Genomic DNA, 24,587 nt, shown 5'->3' with positions numbered 1-24,587 from the left:
GTGGTCAGTATGTTTGCAGACAATATGAAAATTGGTGGTGTTATGGACAGTGAGGAATGGTGTCAAAGTATACAATGGGATATAGATCAACTACAGAGATGGCTGGAGAAATGTGAAAAAAGATTTAGACAGACAATGCTGGAAACACTCAGTAGGTTGGAAACAGAGTTAACAGTTCAGGTCAAACACACTCCATCAGAACTGGAAAAGAAAGTTTGTTTTAAATTGCAGAGAAGATGGCTGTGGGATAGATAAGACAAAGAAAATATATCAAACATGGTGAAACCAGGTTTACTGTGGAGATAAGCAGTTAGAGAAAGAGAAAACATAAACAAAGAAAACTAAAAGCTGCAATATTCAGAGCTGTGGGAAATGTTCAGCAGTTAATGATGCTAATGTAGAGACAAAAATGTGATATTAATTAATATTAATCTAATATTACAAATCGATGACCAACAGCAAAATCTGCCATTCTAATATCAGTATTGAATCCAGAAGGTTGCAATAGGCCCACATGAAAGATAAGATACTGTTATTCAATCTCAAACTCGGTCTCGTTGTAACAGTACATTGGGCCTCATACTGTCAATTGAGAGTTGGAGTAAGATGGAAATCATCAGTAGAAACATTGGAACATCGATGCTTTGCAAAACAGTCATCCAATCTGCATTTGGTTTCTCCAGTGTAGAGGAGACCACATTGTGAGCATCAGATGCAGTACACCAGATTGGCAGAAATGTAAGTGAATTGCTGCTTCAACTGGGAAAACAATTTTGGTCCCCGGGAAAGGAAGAGATCATAGAGTCATAGAACATGGAATCAGGCCCTTGGGCCTAACTTGTCCATGCCGACCAAGATGCCCCATCTACACTATCCCACCTGCCTGCATTTGGCCTATATCCCTCTAAACATTTCCTATCCATGTACCTGTCAAAATATATTTTAAATGTTGTTAAAGTACCTACCTAAACTGCCTCCTCTGGCAGCTTGTTCCATTTTCCCCACCACCCTCTGTGTGAATATGATGCAGTATCCTGAGAAGGTAGAAAAACTTGAGTTGAATCTATTACAGAGTTGCAGAGGAAGTTGCAGGGCAAATAGGTCCATTCAGAATGTTGATAGGAGAGTGGAGGGAAAGATGTATCTGATGATGGAATTGCATTGAGTGTGTCAGAAATTGCAATGAAGATCTCTTGAATGCGGACACTAATAGGCTGAAACGCGAGGACCATGGGATCTCTCTCTTCATCTCTCTCAAACAAGATGGTGCCACATCTGCCATGCCTCCAAACAATTGAGACTCTCTCCACATTCCTCCCCTGATCTAATCAACATCCATCCTCCTCTCCTGCCGGGGTGGAATTTTTCTTTGTGAGTAAGAAGGATGTCAGCCTTCGCCCTTGCATTGATTATCGAGGCTTGAATGACATCGCTCTCAAGAATAGTTGCCCCTTGCCACTCATCTCCTCTGAATTCAACTGCCTGCAGTATGCTACCATGTTTACTAAGCTGGATCTGCATAATGCCTACCACTTGGTTTGCATTAAGGAAGGAGATGAGTGGAAGACAGCCTTCAACACACCCAGCGGGCATTACGAGTACCTCATAATGCCCTTCAGCCTGACCAATGCCCCGACTGTCTTCCAGGCCGTGGTCAATGATGTGCTCCGTGACATGCTGAACCGGGTTGTCTTAATTTACCTGGATGACATCCTCATCTACTCTGGCTCTGCATCGGAATATACCCACCATGTCTGTCTCGTCCTGTGGCGACTATGGGAGAACCAGTTGTTTGTCAAGGCAGAGAAGTATGAGTTCCACCAGCCTAAGGTATCCTTCCTGGGATACATGCTCTCTGCCGGCCATGTCGAGATGGATCCAGGAAACATGAGGGCGGTGGCAGATCAGTACCAGTAGGAAGGAGGTACAACGCTTCCTTGACTTCACCAATTTCTACCGCCGCTTTATCTGTAACTACAGCATCCTGGCTGTTCCTCTCACTGCTATCACGTCTACCTCCTTCAAGTTTGAGAGGAATTATGACATTGGCAACAGAGAATTGCTGGCAGTGAAGCTGGCGTTGAAGGAGTGGAGGCATTAGTTGGAGGGCACTGAGCAACCATTCCAAGTATGGACGGACCACACGAACCTGGAGTACCTGCTTTCGGCGAGGCGACTTAACCCCCGTCAAGCCCAGTGGGCCCAGTTTTTCACCCGGTTTAACTTCACCTTGTCATGCCGCCTTGGGTCCAAGAATGTCAAGCCCGACTCGCTCTCCCGCCAGTTCAGTCCCGACCAGGACATCCATTCCCACGAATCCATCCTGCCTCCCACCTGCCTTGTGGGCTCCATCACCTGGGAGATCGAGACCACAGTCTGCAATTCCCAGCGTCATCCCCCCAATCCTGGTTCTGGACCCCCCGATAAGTTATTTGTCCCGGGCTCCGCTCGCTCTGAAGTACTCCAGTGGGTCCATTCCTCCAATCTTGCCTGTCATCATGGTGCCGGCCGCACCCTCTACCAGCTGCGCCAGCGGTTCTGGTGGCCCACCGTGGAAGCCGACACCCAGTCTTTCATCGCTGCATGCTCTGCCTGTGCACAGAGTAAGACTTCCCATTAGCCTCCCTCTGGTCTCCTTCTTCCTCTGCCTGCTCCCCGCTGTCCCTGGTCTCACATCGCCCTGGACCATCACTGACTTGCCTCTGCCCAAGGGGTATACTGTTATTCCAACCGTTGTTGATCGTTTCTCCAAAGCTGCTCATTTCATTCCTCTTCCGAAGCTCCCATCTGCTCTAGAACTCGCTCACCTCATCATGAACCAGGTCATCAGACTCTATGGTTTCCCTCTAGACATCGTCTCAGGCAGGGGTCCGCAGTTCACCTCACAGTTCTGGAAGGCCTTCTGCTCCCTGGTAGGCTCCTCCACCAGCCTCTCATCTGGGTTCCATCTGCAATCTAATGGCCAGTTGGAGAGAGCCAACCAAGACATGGAGACCATCCTACGTTGTCTGGTGTCTGCCAATCCTCCCTCCTGGTCTAGTAAGTTGGTGTGGATTGAATATGCCCACAATTCCCTGCCCAGTTCTGCCACCAGTTTGTCTCCATTCCACGGTTCCCACGTTATTAGCCACCTCTGTTCCCAGACCAAGAGGAGGAGGCCTCTGTTCCCTCTGCCCAGGAATTTGTGTGCCGCCGTCGTCGGACCAGGAGGGAGGCCCGTTCTGCACTGCTCCACACCGATTCCAGGTACAGATGTCGGGTGGATCATCACTGAACCCCTGCCCCTCTCTACCGCCCTGGGCAGAGAGTATGGCTGTCCACCCGAGACCTCGCCCTCCGCGATGAGTCCCCTAAGTTGGCCACGGTTTATTGGTCCATTCACTATCCTCAGAGCCATCGACCGCTCTGCTGTCCGCCTTAGACTGCCCCGGTCTACGCGTATTCACCCCCCCTTCCATGTATCCCGGGGTTAAGCTTGTGTCTTCCAGCTCCCTGTCTCCCGCTCATCTGCCACCCCGCACCATTGACGGTGGTCCTGCCTGCACGGTGAAGCGACTGGTGAAGTCCCGGCGGCATGGCAGAAAGATCCAGTACCTGATTAACTGGGAGGGCTATGGACCAGAGAAGGGGAGATGGATCTCTGCCTGTGACATCCTGGACCCTTCCCTCATCCATGGTTTTCATCAACAGCATCCGGATCAGCCTAGGAGGATGCCAGGAGGCGTCCGTAGGAGAGGGGCTCCTGTCACACTTGTCACGCCTCCAGACAATTGAGACTCTCTCCACATTCCTCCCCTGATCTAATCATGAGCTCCACCTGCATTCACTCTGCTCCTGTCATCAGTCAAGGGTTATATGCCTGCTATATACATTCACTCCCTGCCGACTAATCAGTTCAGTATTCACTCGGTTACATTCGCATATGGATTTTGGTTTTCTCCTGGACTTATCCCATTGTGCCTGCGTTCGAGTCCTCTCCATTCCTGAGCTTTCTGACAGATGGGGTGAGAGCAGATATGTAGGCATTAGATGAGATCCAGTAAAGGGCTCTGTCAACAATGGTAAAGTAGTTGTCAACATTCATGAAGAAGAAAGATGTCCTAAAGTCGATTATGTGCAAATACAATGGATACAATGGAGACCATAGAACTAGGAGAATAGAATTGAGTCTCTAAAGAATCCTAAAACCGGAGACAGTAAAGAGAATAATCAATGATGGACCATGCAAAGGTGAGAACAGAGTGAATTTGGCAACAAAAATAATTACATTTTTGAGATCTGTGTACAAATCCAGGAAGCACCACAACTGCAATCATCAATACACATCAAACGGAGTTGAGAGGGAAGACATGATAATGGCTAAAACAATGATAACCCATAAAAGGACAGGGGTGACCATGTCAATTCCCATAGTCACACATTCATTCTGGGGAAAGTGAGGAGAGTTGAAGAAGTTGTTCAATGATAGAAGAGTTCACCCAGGCAAATCAATGTGTAGCTGGAGCTTCTGTTCAAGGAAGAAGTTAAAAGCCCTCAGACCACCCTGGAATGGGATGGTGGTATAAAAGAGATTGTGCATAAAAGTGAGCCAACTCAGAACACAAAATTGGAAACGATCAAAGTGACCCTCAGCACAGCCATTTTCTGCTGTTTTCTCAGAAGTGGGTATTTTGCTCTTGATTGCACAATGGTCAATTTCATTTGCAACTATGCAGCAAATGCAACATACAATGCCTGCATGCACTAAGATCCAAATAATCGGGTCTGGGCTGATAAGTGGCATGTAGCATTTGCTCTATAAAAGTACAATTAAAATCTCCAGCTAGAGAGAATCAAAGCACCTACACCTGACATTCAATGCCCCCCCCCCACCAATATGTAGTTGGGGCAATTCATCATTGACATAAACTCAACTGCACCAGTGCCAGAAATATATGGATATAAGAGCAGGTCAGAGGCTGGGTGTCTTGTAACAAGTAACTCACCTCCTGATACCCTGAGGCCTTTGTACCATCTATAAGACACAAGTCAGAAATACTCTGCACTTGCCTGGATGAGTGCCATGCCAACAAATATCAAGCAGCTCGATAGTATCCAGGACAAACCATTTAATTTGATTGGCACTGCATCACTACCCCAAACCGTTAGAGACTCCTCCACACTCACCACATTCAAAACATCGCTGAAGTCTCACCTGTTCAGTACTGCCTTCAACCACTGAAGGTCACCTCACCTTCTGTCTCCTTTCTCTGTTCATTTATTTATTTACTTATTTATCTATTTATTCATTTCCCTATGTTCTCAAAATCTCTGTAAAGCGTCTTTGAGTATATGAAAAGCGCTATATAAATAAAATGCATTATTATTATTATTATCTTCCATTTAACTATTAATTCCCTCCACACAAGAATGTGCAACATTGTGGCAGCAGAGTGTACATCAACAAATGAATTGCAGTTATTCACCCAAGACCTTTGAAAACCTGCAACATCTACTATCAGAGACAAGGGAAGCAGGTATATGGGAATATCGCCATCTACAGATTCCTCTCCAAATCTCACACCATTTTGATTCGGAAATATATCACCAGAACTAATTTGAGGAAGGACATCCTTGTAATTGAGGCAGTGCAGCGTAGGTTCACGAGATTGATCCCTGGGATGGCGGGACTGACATATGATGAAAGATTGAAAAGACTAGGCTTGTATTCACTGGAGTTTAGAAGGATGAGAGGGGATCTTATAGAAACATATAAAATTATAAAAGGACTGGACAAGCTAGATGCAGGAAAAATGTTCCCAATGTTGGGCGAGTCCAGAACCAGGGACCACAGTCTTAGAATAAAGGGGAGGCCATTTAAAACTGAGGTGAGAAAAAACTTTTTCACCCAGAGTTGTGAATTTGTGGAATTCTCTGCCACAGAGGGCAGTGGAAGCCAAATCACTGGATGGATTTAAGGGAGAGTTAGATAGAGCTCTCGGGGCTAGTGGAATCAAGGGATATGGGGAGAAGGCAGGTGCGGGTTATTGATTGGGGACGATCAGCCATGATCACAATGAATGGCGGTGCTGGCTCGAAGGGCCGAATGGCCTCCTCCTGCACCTATTTTCTATGTAACTTTAACTTCACTGTTTATATTCTGGAATTCCCTACCCAAGAATACTGTGGAAGTATCTTTGCCAGAAAGATTGCAGTGATTCAATAAAGCTACTCACTACCACCTTCTTATGTCGACAATTAATACAAGGCACGTCAATGCCACCCTGAACCAAACATTAATTTTTTTTTTAATTCACCGAGTAGGGAAGGTTAGACTCCAAGCTGTAATTCTTAGCAGAATCGGCAAACTTGCTATGTTTAAAGAGGAATAACTTCCTGTCAATGCCTTCAGGCAGGAAGATTTCATAGAAATTAGTCTGCAGATTTGCAAGCTATAGTATTGGTATTGGCTTGTTTTGTGTGATGTTCAGGCAGATCATACCACACATGAATACAATTAATTATACCATATATGAGCACAACATGTAGTGCAAAGAGAAAAAAGCTGAGAGCAGAACATGGTATTATGGCTACAAAGTGCAGAAAAAAGTGTAAGGGCCCCAATGAGGTAGTCAAGATCCGACATTATTATGACTGCTTTCCCAAGGCAGCATGGTCTGAACGGAGTTGATGGGAATGGTGGGGGGAGGGGAGGGTAAGGGCTGGTTTACATGATGGACTGGACTGCATCCACAACTCCGCCATTTCTTGCGGTCTTGTGCAGAGCCGTGGCTGCAGAAAGCTGTGATACACATTGATAGGATGCTTTCTCGGCTGCATCTGTAGAAATTAGTAAGAGTAATTGGAGACATGCCAAATATCAGTCTTCTGAGGAAGTAAATCTGTTGGTATGTTTTTCTTGGCTGTAGCATCTATGTGGTTGAAGCTGGACAAATTGTTGGTGATATTTACACCTAGGAACTTAATGTGCTTGACCATTATTTCAGTACCATTGATGTAGAATGGTGCATGTATTCTACCTCGTTTCCTGAAGTCAATGACAATAGACAATAGGTGCAGGAGTAGGCCATTCAGCCCTTCGAGCCAGCACCGCCATTCAATGCGATCATGGCTGATCACTCTCAATCAGTACCCCGTTCCTGCCTTCTCCCCATACCCCCTCACTCCGCTATCCTTAAGAGCTCTATCCAGCTCTCTCTTGAAAGCATCCAACGAACTGGCCTCCACTCCACTGCGAACTCCTTAATTTTTCAGATTGTTCTTTTTGTTTGTTCTGATCTTTCTCATTGTTCTTTATCTTAACAATATGCTACCAAGCACTCTATCGCCATCTTGTACTCCATCTCATTATTGTTTGAGGTCTGACCCACTACGGCGGTGTCATCTGCAAAGTTGTAAATGGAGTTTGAACAGAATTTTGCCACACAGTTATAGGTGTACAGTTATGGCAGTACAATAAGGGGCTGTGGGCCACCGGATTTGAGAATTATCATGGAGGAGGTTTTATTGTTTATCCTTACTGATTGTGATTGATGAGTCAGGAAGTCAAGGGGATCTAGTGCAGAAGAGAGTGTTGAGTCATAGGTCCAGAAATTTGGGGATGAATTTGGTTGAAAGTAAGTGTTGAAGGCTGAAATATAGTTAATAAATAGAAGTCTGATATAGGTGCCTTTGTTATTCAGATGTCCTGGGATGAGGGTAAGACCGAGGAGATGGCATCTGCCATGGACCTGGTGGTGGGAGACTTGCAATGGATCTTGGCTGTCTGGGAGAATGAAGTTGATGTGCACTGTAGCCTCTCAACGCAATTCATGGTGGTGGATGTTAGAGCCACAGATTGTAGTCATTAAGGCATGCTACCTTCTTTTTCTATGGGACTGGGATGATACTGGTCATTTTAAAGCAGATGGACCCACAGATTGCTGTAGGGAGATGGTAAATGTGTCCACAAATACTCCCTTAAGCTTGGCCATGCAGATTCTGAGGATACAGGCAGAAACTCTATCTGGGCCAGTTGCTTCCCGCACGTTCTCTCTCAGCAAAGCAAATCTGATTTTTGTGACAGTGACTGTGGGAACAGATGTACCTGAGGCTGTTGAAGCAGCTGACATTATTCCACTTACCTGTTCAAAATGTGCAAATTATGTCTTGAGCTTGTTACAGAGGGATGTGTTATTGCTAGCGATACTGCCCAACTTTGCTTTGCAACCACTAGTAGCATGCTAGCCATGTTGTATCAACGGTATCAATGATTTCTTTATTGTCATGTGTAGCAGGTACAGTGAAATACATTTTTTTGCATACAGCTCAGCAACACTATCCCTGTACATAAGCCCCCGATCAGTACAGGATGATGCTCCCACACGGTCTCCGTGTCGGATCTTCCACATGGTCTCCGCATCGGAGCTCTGACTTGATCTCCATTTCATAGTTATTTACATATGTGTAGTAGCACTTCCTTTTCCGACTTATGGCACGGTGGCGCAGCGGTAGAGTTGCTGCCTTACAGCGAATGCAGTGCCGGAGACTCAGGTTCGATCCTGACTACGGGCGCCGTCTGTACGGAGTTTGTACGTTCTCCCCGTGACCTGTGTGGGTTTTCTCCGAGATCTTCGGTTTCCTCCCACACTCCAAAAGACGTACAGGTATGTAGGTTAATTGACTGGGTAATATGTAAAAATTGTCCCTAGTGTGTGCAGGATCGTGTTAATGTGTGGGGATCGCTGGGCGGCGCGGACTCAGTGGGCCGAAGGGCCTGTTTCCGCGTTGTATCTCTAAATCTAAATCTTATCTAGCATCCGACTTACGCGAGGGACCAAGGAACATAACCTTTACACAAGCCGGGGAGTGTCTGTAGTAACGTCTTGCTCCAATTATGTAGATACCTAGTGAGAATGTTTCTGGAATATTGTGTGCAGGTCTGGTCACCCTACCCACAGAAGGATACATTTGCAATTAAAAGAATACAGTGAGGTTCACCAGATTGTTTCCTGGTATGGCGGGTCTGTCAAATGAAAGATTAGACAGATTGGGCTTAAACCCTCTTGGAATGAGCAGTGATCATTCTCTACATAAGAGAATTGTGGAGACTCCATTTGTGTATTTGAGGCATAGATCAATAGATTTTTAGAAATTTAGTACAGGAAAGGAGCACCCAAGATAAAATATTGGTTATGATTTTACTGAATAGTATTGCAAACACAGGAACTGAAGGGCCTATGCCTATCTCTTTTTCTCATGTTTTTAAGAATGTCCCTATAGATGTGGTAGATTACAATGTCCCTATAGATGTGGTATCCTGCCAAGATTTATTTTGAAATAGTTCATTTGTCCAGCTAAGAGGAAAGATGGAAAGAATAAATGCTAAAACTATTTTGTGTACCAGTTAGCAGTGTAAAGGATATGTAGCATCCCTAGAGTCTAGTTTATGAATGTTTACGATCTTTTGATTAACATTTGTCAGTTTTCCCTAGTAGTCTTTCGGGAATGAATATCATATCTTCTGCAGTGCGTTGTGTCTATTTCCTCCAGCAAGCCCATGGGGCTTGACTACACCTAATTTGACTACACCTAACTTATAACCAGTGTTGCAGTGCTAATTTTTTAGGTGCCAGAGCTGTCACTTGTGCTAGAGCGGCCGCTGTTAAATTCCCCGCTAATTAAAATTCCCCGCTGTTTATTTTGTCTTTTTTTTATTTTTAAGAGGAGCCGGAGCAGCGCTGCACTCCTGTTTATAACCCTCAATTTTAGACATTTTTGGTGTCTGTTTTCCTAAACATCAAATTATCTTTTCCAAGTGGGAATTTGAGGTAAAATTACTTTATTTGCTTGAATGGAAAGCATAAGTTTCACTGAATTAAGCCACATATAATGCTAGTTGTCATGGTGCAATACATTGTGTGATTCACTGGGGGAAAAAAACAGACACATGAATGATAGGGAAGAAATCTTGAAAAAGTAAAACAGGAAGGTAAAGTAAGACCAAGATAACAGCGAATTAATATTTAGTATTCGAGTTTTCAACTCACTTATTTTCATTATCAAACTGTGTTATGAGAAATTAGAAGATAAATTTGTTTTGAACAGTAAATTCAATTTGTTCGAAGAGTACAAAATGAGCTATTGATTTACGTACCCCATTGTACTGCCCCATGACCAATCAAATTATTAATTGATTCAATGGCAGCTCCATATTGTGAAGAATTGTTCCTATGATCACACGATACACCTAACTTCTTGTGATGATTAAATTGGGATTTATTCTTGCTTAATCTGCTGAGATCAAATAACAAATCGCTTAAAAATATTCCTTCTGCATTGTTCACATGTGCAAAGAGCTAACCTCTCAATGTTATGTTTGAGTGCTTCAATCAACATGCAGGGTGATTGAACCACAGAGTTCCTCTTACAACAGAAGATGGAAATGTTACTGGAAGAGCATCCAGAACTGAAAGTATATTAAGTTTTTTGAGATATAAAGATTTCCTGTAATCTGAATCGAAGTGCACATAGCAGAGCATGTAGTTATCTATGATGAATTCCTACATGTAAACTGAGCAGATGAAAAATACATTCCCTTGCCTGAGGAAGACTACCAAAGTAATTTGGTACTGTATGTAGTTTTCCCTCCCAATTGACATAAATATCTGTCCTATTCAAGTGCCAAGCACTAGACTCACAATATAGTGTAGCATCAATACCATAACATTGAAAGGATAGGCTATTCCCATCTTTTACACCTATACCAAAAGGAAAACTTCAGCTATCTCAAATAACCTACGGATGGTTTGTTGCCAAACCCTAACAATTCCTCAATCTACTTCTAAACAATACTAATTTTATGATAATGCAAAGTGAAATATAGCTAGGTAAAATGGTACTGGCTACAGCCAAATATCATAAGCTAATGTGATAGTGTTCTTTAAAAGGGGGAGCTGATTAGATACCTGAAGGATACCTGGATTGACAGCACCCTAAATTTAGATTCAGCATGAAAATGTACTGCATCAAGTTATCAGTGTACTTCACTGAAAGAATGGAAAGAGAAGTCTGGCTTTCGGTATTAGCCCAATTAGAGAAGTCCTCTTGATGGCGCTTTACATTTTTTAGTATGGCTGTATGGTAATTCGAGTTTCACTGTACCTCAATTGGTACATGTGACAATAAACTGACCTTTGAATCTTTAAATTAATTTACCTCCATCCATCAGCAGTCTGGAATGATAATGATTTCACTACCAAACAATTTTATGTGGATTTCATGCTAATGCACATTTCTCTTTCCCTCATATGGTGAAATCTCAACATATCCAACATAAATGTGTATGAAATTGCCACATCATAGAAGATCTCATTAATATTCCGGATCCTCAACCATAAGCTCTAGTATGTCTAGCTTGAGAGAAACTAATTGAGAGGATCATATGATATTTAGAAGAACATAAGCAGAACAAAAAACATTAAATCAATTCTTTGGGAATCATTAGAGATTCCTTTGTGGCAGAGTTGTACTCCTGTAGCATCATACAGTACAACTCTGAGGCAGGTGCATATATTCAAGAGCATTTCACAAACCACCTGTCCACAATATATTACTAAAATATAGACAGCAGACAATAGGTGCAGGAGTAGGCCATTCGGCCCTTTGAGCCAGCACCGACATTCAATGTGATCATGGCTGATCATTCACAATCAGTACCCCGTTCCTGCCTTCTACCCATACCCCCTGACTCCGCTATCTTTAAGAGCTCTATCTAGCTCTCTCTTGAAAGCATCCAGATAATTGGCCTCCACTGCTTTCTCATCTCTGTTCTAAATGGCCTACCCCTTATTCTTAAACTGTGGCCCCTGGTTCTGGACTCCCCCAACATTGGGAACGTTTCATGCCTTTAATGTGTCCAATCCCTTAATAATCTTATATGTTTCAATAAGATCCCCTCTCATCCTTCTAAATTCCAGCGTGTACAAGCCTAGTCACTCCACTCTTTCAACATATGAAAGTCCCGTCATTCCGGGAATTAACCTAGTGAACCTATGCTCCACGCCCTCAATAGCAAGAATATCCTTCCTCAAATTTGGAGACCAAAACTGCACACAGTACTCCAGGTGCGGTCTCACTAGGGCCCTGTACATATGCAATATTTGCATATATTCTGTAGGAGAGTCCCAAAGCAAAGAGATAAAAAATGTTTTGCTCGACAATGAAAGAAAGGAATAGACTTGTAAGTGTACAAACACTTTCATGAGTCCATATCATCCCAAAGTGCTTTACAGCCAATGACCTACCCTTAAAGTGTATTCACTGCAAGAATATTGTGGCTGGCAGATTCCATTCAGCTCTCATCTATGGCATGCTGTTCTTCCATCATTCTGTGGTGATGAAAAAAATTTCTGTGACCAAGAAAAAGAAAGGTCTAAAAATATTTAGGAGCATTATAAATATAGTTTTGCATTAAAGATGGCAGCCTTTTAAATAACTGAAAGCACTAATGCAGAAAACCAGGAGTTCTCCACAACAACTTAGTGTGTAAAAGAGTTTAAACTTAACACCCAATTCACATCAGTGGGCAGAGACAGATGAGTTTCACTTTCCATCCAAACATCTTCAAGGGATCTAAACTAAATTGTTTTATCATATATATTTATAGCTGGATATTCCAGTTATATTTAATGTTCATTAATTTCTTCTGTCAGTGCTCAATTTATTTTTTCTAAACCTCTAATGCTGCAGCAAACCCTAATGGAATATTTATGTATCAAGTGTGATTGCAGCTTCGGGATCAATCAAATGGCAGTAATCATGATGCAGCCTTAAGTCTGCACAAAAAGAAAGATGCTGTGCAAAAAGTAACGGATACAGGTTGGTAAGAGTTCTTGGAACAATAAAGTATATATAAAGGGAATATAAAATGTCAGCGTTAGCTGAATATCAGCTTTCTCTGCAGCTGACATTATAACATCATTTAAGGTAATCACTGATTGACAAGTGTAGCACAAAGATTGTGGAAATCGGAAGCAGTTATTTATCATGGGAGAACAATACAATAGAAGTGTAAAGGCAAAGCACATTAGGGAACTGGATATAAATGAAATTATTAAGTGTCAAGGGACAGTATAAAAGCTATGTGTATTCGACACTTTATTTCCAAATAAAATGGGAGACTTATTTTAATCATCAAATTCAGATGAGGTGATTCAGTTGCATGGGTGCATCAACCTGTTGCCACAGTGTAGCACAACACAGATAATTATTCTTATAAATCTTCAATAAACATTCTTCCCTAGTTTATGACAAATAAAAAACACACTATCTCCCCCCTCCTAAAAAGGGACCTTTTCCAAAGTGTAATGGCCTATTCCTCCCATAAACATAAACAATCCAATGAACTAGAACCTTTTATCACTTGGGTAGTAGATTTCCTTTTCATAAACTGTTTTCCAGTTAATTACACAAACTACATTGTGGCAAAAAGAGAAATTGTCCAATTTAGCAGGAAAAATAAAGAATTTTGTCGAAGTAGTGAGAGACTGCAAAGTTCTGAGAAATAGAGGCATCTTAGTGCGATTCATACGTATAACGTTTCTATGCAAGGACAACAAGTAATTAGGGAAACAAATAGAACGTTATTGTTTATTGCAAGAGGAATTGAATGGAAAAATAGTGAAGATATGCTTCTGTTATTAAGAGTATTGGTGAAACCACATAAGAATATTTTCTCGCAGAGGTTTGTGAGTCTTTGGAATTTTTACACTTAAGGGACAATGAAAGCAAAATCTTACCGCATTTTTAAGGCAGAGGTTCAAAGATACTCGATAAGCAAGTGAATGAATGTTTAGCATGGGTACAGAAGAATGCGAAGTTGAGGTTATAAGCAGATCAGCCATGATCTTAATAAATGACTAGACCAAGTGCCCATTCCTCGTAGAGGAGGAACAGGGAAGGGGAGAGGGTGTCGACACTGAGTGAGTCCTGGAATCAAAGCCTCTCCTGTATTAGTGTAGCACCCTCAACCCCCCTACTCAATCCCCCTTATGCCCCCTCATACCCCACCCCACTTGTCCCTCCCCAGCCCCCATCTGCACTCCCCCAGCTCTGCCTCCATCCCCATTCCCCCCTCCCCACCCCTATTCCCCCCTCCCCTAACCCCCACCTCCCTCCCCTCCCCACAACCCCACTCTCCCCTCCTCCCCACCCCTCTTTCAAGATTCAAGAATCTTTCCTCCCCCAGTTCCCCTTCCCCCCCACCGGTCCCCCCACCCCCACTGCCCCCTTTCCCCACCCCCTCCTCCCACACCCCCACTCTCCCCGACACCCTCCCCCCACCCCCTGACACCCTCCCCCCACTCTCCCCCTCCTCCCCTCACCCCCACTCCTCCCCTACCCTCCCCCTATCCCCACCCAGACAGCCGCCACGCCCACTTCCCTCCGTGGAGCCGTTGGCTGCGAAAGGCACTTACCAATGCCCGTGCGTTCAACGCTGACTGCCGGCGTGCGAGTTTCTGCCGGGGCCGGGCGAGAGGCGAGGTGAGAGGGGCGAGGCGAGGGGAGAGGGGGGACGTGCGAGGGGAGGGGAGAGGCACGAGGCGAGGCGAGGTGAGAGTGGAGAGGGGGGAGGTGGAGGAGAGGGGAGAGGGAACGACTGAGGCCGGGCAGGCGGCGGCGCTGCCGGCGGCCATCTTGTTTTGGCGAATGAGGAACAAATAAAGTCGAATGTGGAGCATTGTGACATCATACGCTGAGGAGTTTCAGGAAATGGATTAGAAAGTGAATTTGTAAACTTTAAAATGTCTGTAACTTTTAAAATGTAGCTTCAATTTGAATGAGAGTTGTTAGAGATTATGCCCAGGATAATGGTGAGTAACGTGATGCAAAAATTGTGGTGCTATGGTGCACCGTTTTGGCCGTGCAAAGCACCAAAGTTATGGTGTGCACAAACACACGGACAGAGAGTTTTAGAGATGGATGGATGGATAGATGGATGGATAGATAGATAGAAAGATAGAGCGAACAAGCAAGCATGGGGGGACTAAGAGGCCAAATCCTGCCCCTATTTCATATGTAGGTAGATTTGTATGTAATTCTCAATGATTATTCTCAAACTCCCTCACATTTTTTTTTCTGGATATAGGCACCACTGACAAGCCTAGAATTTATTTGCAGATTCCAGCATCTCCAGTTTCTTGTGTCTCCAGGTTTTATTGCCTAGGAGGAAGTAGTGATGAGCTAGCTTCCAGAATTACTGCAGTTATTCTGGTGCTGATTAGTCCCATTCTTAAATAGTTTAGTTTAGTTTACCAAGGTACAGTGAAAAGCATTTTTGGTGCATGCTATCCAGTCAGCAGAAAAACTATACATGATTATAATCAAGCGGCTACAAGGTACAGATATAGGATAACCGGAATAATATTTAGTGCAAGATATAGTACAGTAAGGTCCAATCAAAGATAGTCTGAGGGTCTTCAATGCGATAGGTAGTAGCTCAGGACCACTCTCTAGTTGATGATAGGATGGTTCAGTTGCCTGATAACAGCTGGGAAGAAACTGTCCCTTAATCTGCAGGTGTGCACTTTCACACTTCTGTTGGGAGAGGGAAGAGACTCGTCCTTGATTTTGTTGGTGGCCTTGTTGAGACTGAGTGAAGTGTAGATGGAGTCACTCCAAGGGAGGTTGGTTTGTGTGATGGTCTGGGCTGTGTTCACAATTCTCTGCAATTTCATGCGGTCTTGGATGTTCCCAAACCATGCTGTGATGCACCCTGATAAAATGCTTTCTACAACTCATCTGTAGAGGTTGGCAAGAGTTATTGGGGACATGCCAAACTTCCTAGGCCTTCTGAGAAAGTAAAGGCATTGTTGTGCCTTCTTGGCTATTACTTCGATATGGCTGGTCCAGCACAAGTTGCTGGTGATATTTACTCCTAAAAATTTGAAGCTTTCAACCATCTCTACTTCGGCACTGGGGTATGTGTACTGCTTCGCTTCCTTCTGTTTCTGTTTTCAACTGCACAACCGCCACAGCTGGGCTATTTCATGCAGGTTTCACTCGCATGGGTACTGGTTGCAAAAAGGTTATTTAGATTTTTATGTGGGCAAGTTCGGTGAGATGAACTTGCCCACATAAAAGCTGTGACTTGAAGAGTGACAGCCAATCACTATCTCCTTTGTCTTGCTGCCATTGAAAAATAAATAGTTGCAGTCTTTCTGACATGAAAATAGATGGTATGAAAGATAGTGAAGAACCTTATCAAAAGTTACAGCAGGACTGCTGGATTTTTGATCAGCTGGGTAAGTGGGCCAAAAAATGACAAATGGAGTTCAAATCGGGTAAGTGTAAGGTATTGCATTTTGGGAACTCAAATCAAGGTAAGACTGAATGATGAAGCCCTGGGGACTATTGTAAAAAAAATGGGACTGAGGAGTATAAGTATATACTTTCCTAAAAGTGGCATCACAGGTAGAAAAAAAAGGCATTTAGCATGATATCCTTTATCAGTCTGTGAATAGAATATAGGAGTTGAAACATTGTGTTGCAGCTATACGGTGAGTCATACTTTGAGTATTGTGTTCAGTTATGGTCACCTTGTAGATAAGTCATTAAGCTGGATAGAGCACAAAGAAAAATTATGAGAATGGAACCTGAACTCAAGCCCCCTAGCTACAGTATAGGTAGAGATTGGGCAGACTATGAGCTTATTCCTTGGAGCATTGGAGGTGATCTTATAGAGGTGTATAAAATCATGAGGGCATAGATAAGCTGAATGCACACAGCCGTTTTCCCGAGGGAAGGGGAATCAAAAACTAGAGGTCATTGGTTTGAAAGGGGAACTATATAAAATACACCTGAGGGGCAACCTCAACACAGAGGGTGGTGCATATACGGAATGAACTACCAAAGTTACCAGTTTAGACAGGTCCAATAACAACATTTTTAAAGACGTTTGGATAGCTCCAGGGAAGGGAAAGATTTAGAAGGAAATGAGCTAAACACAGGCAAATGAGATTAGCTGAGATTGGTATCTTGGTAGGCATGGATAAATTGGGTTGACTCTATGTGTGTGACTTGGAAGGGAAACTGTGGGATATTATGTTCTCAAACACCAGAAGCCCTTGTTCTTCTTGGTGGTAGAGTGCAGATTTGTTAAGCTCTGTCAATGTAGCTCAGTGAATAACTAAAATGCATTTGCTGTGTGGTGAACATTGCAGCCATCATATGCTGGAGGTTGTGGGAATCAATGTTTAGTGTAAATGAGGGGTGCAAATCAAGCAGGCTACTTTGTCCTGGATAGCATCAAGTTTCTTGAGTGTTATTGAAGCTGCAGTCATCCAGGAAAGTATTTGTTGGTTGGTTGCAAACTGACTTGAATATTATTGTACAATCATCAGCAAACATCCAAATTCAGACCTTATCTTAGAAGGAAAATCATTGAAGAAGCAGATAAAGATAGACACAAAATGATGAAGTAACTTAGTGGTGCACACAAAATGTTGGAGTAACTCAGCAGGTCAGGCAGCATCGCTGGAGAGAAGGAATGGGTGACGTTTCGGATCAAACCCTGCTTCAGCAGATAAAGATAGTTGAGTTGAGGACACTACTCTGCAGAACTCTTGCAGTGATGCCATGAAGCTGGGGTGATTAACCTACAATAACCACAAACATTCTTCTTTGTGTGAGGTACATCAATTACTCCCCCAGCTTCTCCTCAAATTCCTGGAATCAAATTCTCTCATTATAAAATCTAACATACATTCCTCCTCGTCATCTGTTGCTCCTGCATGCTGGTCTTCAATACCTAGTGTCCAAACCCACTGGGGTCCCTTTGAACATCAACACAACATCTCACCATTTAACAATGCTCTGCTCTTTTGGCCTGCTCACCAAAATGGATGACCTCACATTTTCCACATTATAATCCATCTGCCATGTTCACCTCCACTCATTCAGCTTGCACTCATTCCCCTGAACCCTCCTCGCATGCTTCTCGGTACTCCCAATACCACCTAATATAGCAAACTTGAAAAGAATGCATTTAGAACCCCTCCCCACCAAATCATTGATATATGGATTGTAAATAACTGCGGCCCAACCTGTGAACAGACTGCGAACCTGAGAATGATCCATTCATTTCCATTGTATCACAAATATCAGTCTGAAGAAGGGTCTCGACCCAAAACGTCACCCATTCCTTCTCTCCTGAGATGCTGCCTGACCTGCTGAGTTACTCCAGCATTTTGTGATACCTTCGATTTGTACCAGCATCTGCAGTTATTTTCCTGTATTAATTTCCATTATTTGCTTTCTGTCCAATTGCCAGTTCTGAAAGTATTGGCACCCTGATTCCATGTATTCTAACCTTAATGATCAATCTCCTGTTTGGGATTTCATCAACCGCCTCCTGGAAATACAAAATACCACAGGTACTAGTTTATGGGATCCGCTGATCATTCTCAAAAATCCCCAAACAGAATACTCAGACGTCGTTTTCTTTTCATTAATCTATGTTGGCTCTGCTCAATCTTTATTTTTGCAAGGTGTATTGTGTACTACATCCTTCATTATTAATTCTAACATTTTCACTACCAGTGATATTAGAATGCATGTTTTCTTTCACCCCCTTTTTTCTTAACCCTTCAATCTAGAGGAAGAATTCCAGAATACATAGGATCCTGGAAGATATCAGCTACAGCTTCCACTATCTCTCAAGTCACCTCTTTCAAAATTCTAGGATATAGATCATCAGGTCTCTGGGACTTATCAACTTTATGCTCACTAACTTCTCTAGTATGACTTTTTGATGAATAGATAATTCCATCAATTCCTCAAATGCACCAGAGCCTTGATTCTCTGATATTTACATGTTGTGTGTCTTCTTCTGTGAAAACATATACAAAATAATGGGTAATTTCCACTTGAAAGATAGTACTGAATCTGATAGGTCTTTAAAACAATAAGGTCATCATTACTAAGATTAGCAATTGTACTTGATTTTCCAAATTCTGATCTTAAATTCCACTGCAGACATGGTGGAATTTGACTTAGGTCTCTGGATGTTACACCAGGCTAATTTAGTGGTATTGTAACTATCCACTGCACCAGTACCATACCCTTTTCAAATAAATATAGCTACAAGAATATTGTCAATTGCTTCTACTACATGACGTAAAAGATTTAGTCTGACCACTAAAATGATGTTTGAACACGTAAACTTCAAACGGCTCAAACAATTTCACTATCATACCAACATGTTTATCCATTGTATAAATCTATCTTTCTGCATACTTTGACAAGTAATTTATTTTCCTACTACATTGAAATATTACTCTACATGTTGAAGCCTCAGAAGTGAGATTGTGTCTCTAACCTTCAGGCTTAAAAGTGAGAATTCTATCATTAGCCAAGGCTGATACATAATATGTAAAGTTCATTGTTAAAGAGTCTAATTTGAAATGGGGTCAGTTAATTAAAAGAGACATCGATGTGACAACTGTTAAAAAAAACATTGCAATGATTTAAAATAAATATTGTGATTATTCAATGATTTTTAACACTCAGTTAATTGCAGTTTTAATCACAGTTTAAATAATAAGGGAAAAAGACAACAGAGAACCACGGACTAGTTACTAGTTAGTAGGAAAAATATTTATTATTATTATTAATAAAGTGGTATTAGGACACATGGAAAATAAGAATAGGATTGAATAAGAATAGGTGAAAATAAGAATCACCATGGATTTATGAAAGGAAACCCCTCAACACCTCACCTCACTCTCTCCAACTTCAAGGTGTAGCCATGGACACTTGCATGCGACCCAGTCTTACCTGCCTTTTTGTCGGCTACGTCGGACAGTCCTAGTTCCAAACATACATTGGCAATATCCTCCAACTCTTTCTCTGCTACATTGATGACTGCAAAGAGGCTGCCTCCTGCAGCCATGCAGAACTCTTTGGTTTCATTAACTTTACCATTAACTTCAATCCTGCCATCAAATTCACTTGGACTATCTCTGCCACCTCCCTCCCGCTTCCTGATCTCTGTCTCCATCACAGGGGACAGACTATCGACTGATGTCTACCAAAAACCAATTAACTCCCACAATTATCTTATCTACACTTGCTCCCACCCTGCCTCTTGCAAAACTGCTATCCCCTACTCCCAATTTCTAAATCTCCACCGTATCTGCTCCCAAGATGAGGCTTTCCATTCTAGAGATGTCCTTCCTTTAGTAAATGTGGTTTCTCACTTGCAATCATTGATCAATCCTTTGCCCATATCTCCTCTGTCCTGTAGTTCTGCTCTCACTCCCTCTCTCCTCAGATGAAACAAGGATAGAGTTCCCCTGGGCCTCATCCACCTTTCACCCAACCAGCCTCCGGATTCAACAGATCATCCTCCGACATTTCCGTCACCTCCAATGTGGTCAAACCACCAGTCACATTTTCCAATTCCCACTCCTTTCCACCTGCCGCAGAGCCAACTCCCTCCATGACTCCTTGGTTCACTCATCCCTTCCCATCCAAACCACCCCTTCCCCAGGTACTTTCCTCTGCAACCACGAGATGTAACATATGCCCCTTTACCCCCTCCCTGACCTCCATCCAGGAGACTTCACCAGTCTTTCCAGCTTCTTCTTATCGAGTCCACATCACAAGATTAGAAATTGTTCAGCCAGAGCTGACACACTTCTCGGCATCTGCATACAATGGCATCTTGCGCTGCTTGTGCGTAGTGGTGGAAAAATTGGTGGAAACAGGGCCGCAACGTGAACGCTCTTTCCTTGATCCCGCCTTTTCAGCTGATATAGAGGTTCACGTGCACCTCCTCTAACTTCATCTACTGCCGCTGTTCCCAATGTGGTCTCCCGTACATCGGCGAGACCAAGTTTAGACTCGGTGACTGTTTTGCCGACCATAGAAACATCGAAAATAGGTGCAAGAGTAGGCCATTCTGCCCTTCAAGCCAACACCTCCATTCAACATGATCACGGCTGATCTTCCAAAATCAGTACCCCGTTCATGCTTTTCCCCCATATCCCTTGATTCCTTTGGCCCTAAAAGCTAAATCTAACTCTCTCTTGAAAACATCCAGTGAATTGGCCTCCACTGCCTTCTGTGGTAGAGAATTCCACAAATGCACAACTCTCTGGATGAAAAGGTTTTTCCTCATCTCAGTCCTAAATGGCCTACCTCGTATTCTTAAACTGTGATCCCTGGTTCTGGACTCCCCCAACACCAGGAACATTGTTCCTGCTTCTAGCCTGTCCAATCCTTTAAGAATTTTATATGTTCCTATAAGATCCCTTCTCATCCTTCTAACTTCCAGTGAATACAAGCCCAGTCGACCCAAATTCTTTCATCATATGTCCACTTGCGCTTGGTCAACGAGATCTCCTAATTGCTAACCATTTTAACTTTGCTTTCCATTCCCATACTGAGCTTCCTGTCCTGGGCCTCCTCCATTGCAGAGTCAGGTTACATGCAACCTGGAAGAATAACACCTCATATTCCACATGGGTAGCTTACACCCCAACGATATGAAGATTGAATTCTCAATTTTAAGGAAACTATTGAACCCTCCCCCTCTCCCTTCTCCCCCCCCCCTTCTCCCCCCCCCCCCCTCTCCCCCCCCCCCCTTCTCTCCCCCCCCCCCCCCCTTCTCTCCCCCCCCCCCTTCTCTCCCCCCCCCCCCCCTTCTCTCCCCCCCCCCCCCTTCTCTCCCCCCCCCCCCCCCCCCCCCCCCGTCTCTCCCCCCCCCACAAACTGTGCTCCACCTGGACTTGCATCTATTTCTTTTTGCCCCTCCCCCTTCCTTTCCACCTACATTCTTTCCTCTGGCTTCACAATTCTTCAACCCTTTTTTGTCAAACATTCTGCCTTTTCGTCTCTGGCCTTTGTCCACCATCTGCTTATCAAACCCTCCTTCTGAAACGTCACCTATCCATGTTCTCCAGAGATGCCGCCTGACCCGCTGAGTTACTCCCATAACTTCCAGTCTTTCTTTAAATCATAAACTGGGCTTCCATAAATAACGTTTAGTCGATTACACTGGTTCTAAATGCAAAACTTTTATATACTAGGTGATCACTATGAACAATGTCTTGCGAGTTGGAGAATAACTTATTTTAAATTTTTGTTTTATTTGTATTGATTTTTAACGAAATCCCAATTAATCACAACCCACCCAAAGTCGTTAAATTCTCTGAATCTCAATACCGTATTATTGCGTTTTCTGTCAATGCCTTTCAGTCGAACTTTTATGTCTTTATTTCGATTTGATTTTTCAACCGCCCTCGCAGAATTACAGAATTCACACACCGCTGTGCACACATATCTGCTCGTATCTCCGTTGCAATATACAGGACAGAGCAACTGTACTTTCTACCAAGGTGAAATAGCAATCATGCACACACGTATCACTGACATTGTTTGGTAAACAAGAGTGTACACTCTTTTCAAGTGTGTAAAAAAAAAACTCAGTTTGATCTTTTGTGCTTTTTTTAAAAAAGCCGTTTCACCACTGATGGGCGCTGTGACAGCTGTGCCTCCGCAGGGGAGGAACAAAGAAAAAGAAAGAGTTCGAAGCACAAGTGTGTGTCTGGGGGGGGGGGAGGCGTTGCTTCACTCACACGATACTTTGCGGGGCAATTTCCTGTACAAGTATGCCCCCACCCCCGAACAGCAGGCCTGGGGCAATGTGGAATTAAAGACGTGCAGGCAGGTGTTGGTGTGGGGCAGCGGAAGGATAGTGGCCGTGCCTTCTCCCACCCCCCCCCCCCCCCCCCGGTGCTGAGTCCGCCTTCCTTTCCCTTGCCTGCTCCGAGTTGTTATGAGCTGGAGGCAGCGCCGAGCACAGCCGCCAGCAACTTAACTTTCCTCCTTTTGCCCTACAATGCCCGGAATGATGGAGAAAGGCTCGGAGTACCTGGGCAAAGGCCGGTCGAACGGCACCAAGAGCCCCGCCAGCGCCTCGTCCAACGGACATTATTCCGAGGAGAGTGGCAGTGACGACGAGCACGGTGGTAGCCTCGAACACTATGCGAAAAAAAAATCAAACTTCTTTTGTAGCCCTTGGAGTCTTTTATACCCCGAATTATTCGATGTCGGTAACTCGACGCTGGTCAAGTGTTGTTTTGAATCATACTTACGGGTGATTTATTATCTTTTTTTTTGGTTATTGTTGCAGATGTCGGTATGCGAGTGGGCTCTGACTATCAGGCATCCATTCCAGAATTTAACCCGGGTAAAGAATCGTCTTCATCACTAATAACCGTGTAAACACTGCGGGGTGACTGATGCGAGGGTCGTCGTCGTCGTCCTCCTCCTCCTCCTCCTCGGTGGTTTTCGGGCAGTGAGTGAGCCTCGACTCGCTGCAAGTGCCTTCTCCACCGCCCCTGGAGGGAGAGAGGGAGGGAGGGTGGGACGGGAGGGAGGAGGGGGGGGGGGGCTGAACGAAAGTTGCTTCGTGTTGAATGTTATGAACATTTGAAGCGGGCGGAGTTGGGGGGAGCCGCGGTTGGACGGGGACGAGCGGTTTGAAGCCGCCGTGAACCGGAGCGCGTTTGTCGTTGGAAACGGGTCTCTTTAACTGGGCTGACACATGCGCGGTGAGGCGGGCCGGGCCCGGCCCGGAGCGGAGCGAGGCTCGTGCTCCGGGGCTACTGGCGATGCCGCCTTATTTGTCCCAGGATCACCCTTCTATACAGTTACATGCCATCTCTTGCAAAATTGTGCTTTAACCCATAGGTATGCGCTGCATGTGTCTCTCCCCTAATGCACCCCCCACCCCACCTCCCGATGCAGTTGCCAAATATCCGCAGCTGACAAACTATTTCAGAGACGGGTTTTTTTTAAATACACACACAATGCAAACAAAAAGGCTTGCAACCATTTATGCCACTTTCTGAACCATCCGAGGAGCTGCAGTCAGTGAAATACTTTTGAAGTGTAGTGGTAGAAACTGAGACTGCACGCTGCAAGGTTCAGCAGCCACCTATGTAGTGATGGTCGGTTTTGATGGTTGATTGAGAATTAAACAGAACCTTGAAGTGACTAAATGTTTCAAATTTGTAAATGTGAGAATATATTTAAAAATAACATGTCTATGAAATACTGTATGAACTTGTATGATGGTTTGCATTCGTATTGGGCTTGTGATCTACATTCCAGTTTGTTAGATTTTAAACTAAAAATAATAGCAATAGATGTGTTGTATTGGCATTTTCTCACAATACTGATAGTATTATACATAATGCCTGGTTTAATGTAAAGCCATTGAAATTGTCTGAAAGTACAAACTGTTCATGCAGCTGTTCAGAAAATCTTATTGGAGAGGTTTAAAAAAAACAACATTATCTAGCATGTGCTGTGTTTCATATGTAGCAGTTAATCAGAATTGCTGGAGGAGCCTTTCGTTGGTACTGCTCTCAGTTGCCTTGACTGTTACCTTTGAAACGTTGTCATTTAAATATGCTGTATTGTAAAATGCTTGATCACAGATCTTTGTCTGCACCGGACTTTATATCAAGCAAATGTAAAGAGCTGTACTTTCCTACATACCAAGGATGGCAGAAAAATATATCCAACATTGATTTTAC

At 43.7% G+C, this 24,587-nt stretch overlaps 1 protein-coding gene and 1 long non-coding RNA gene across 3 annotated transcripts in view; one reads left to right on the top strand and one right to left on the bottom strand.

Annotated features, from left to right (window-relative positions):
• Positions 1–988: 988 nt before the first annotated feature.
• LOC144596533 (uncharacterized) lies at positions 989–23,449 on the bottom strand. The gene is made up of 3 exons (XR_013547625.1): positions 23,139–23,449; positions 12,285–12,389; positions 989–1,034 (listed from the first exon to the last, which is right to left on the bottom strand). It is a non-coding gene; the product is annotated as an uncharacterized LOC144596533 (long non-coding RNA).
• Positions 22,793–24,587, top strand: part of rcor3 (REST corepressor 3) — a 41,398-nt gene continuing 39,603 nt past the window's right edge. Inside the window, exons 1-2 of one of the 2 annotated variants that reach the window (XM_078404938.1) lie at positions 22,793–23,009; positions 23,177–23,233. In XM_078404938.1, the coding sequence (XP_078261064.1) occupies positions 22,883–23,009; positions 23,177–23,233 (184 nt within the window). In that variant the 5' untranslated portion in view covers positions 22,793–22,882. The other variant, XM_078404939.1, reaches the window with a different exon arrangement.

Source organism: Rhinoraja longicauda, chromosome 9, assembly GCF_053455715.1.
Source record: "Rhinoraja longicauda isolate Sanriku21f chromosome 9, sRhiLon1.1, whole genome shotgun sequence".
In the NCBI taxonomy this organism is placed as follows: Eukaryota; Metazoa; Chordata; class Chondrichthyes; order Rajiformes; family Arhynchobatidae; genus Rhinoraja; species Rhinoraja longicauda.
Note: the sequence above shows the minus strand (reverse complement) of the source record. Positions and strands in the feature narration are given on the sequence as shown.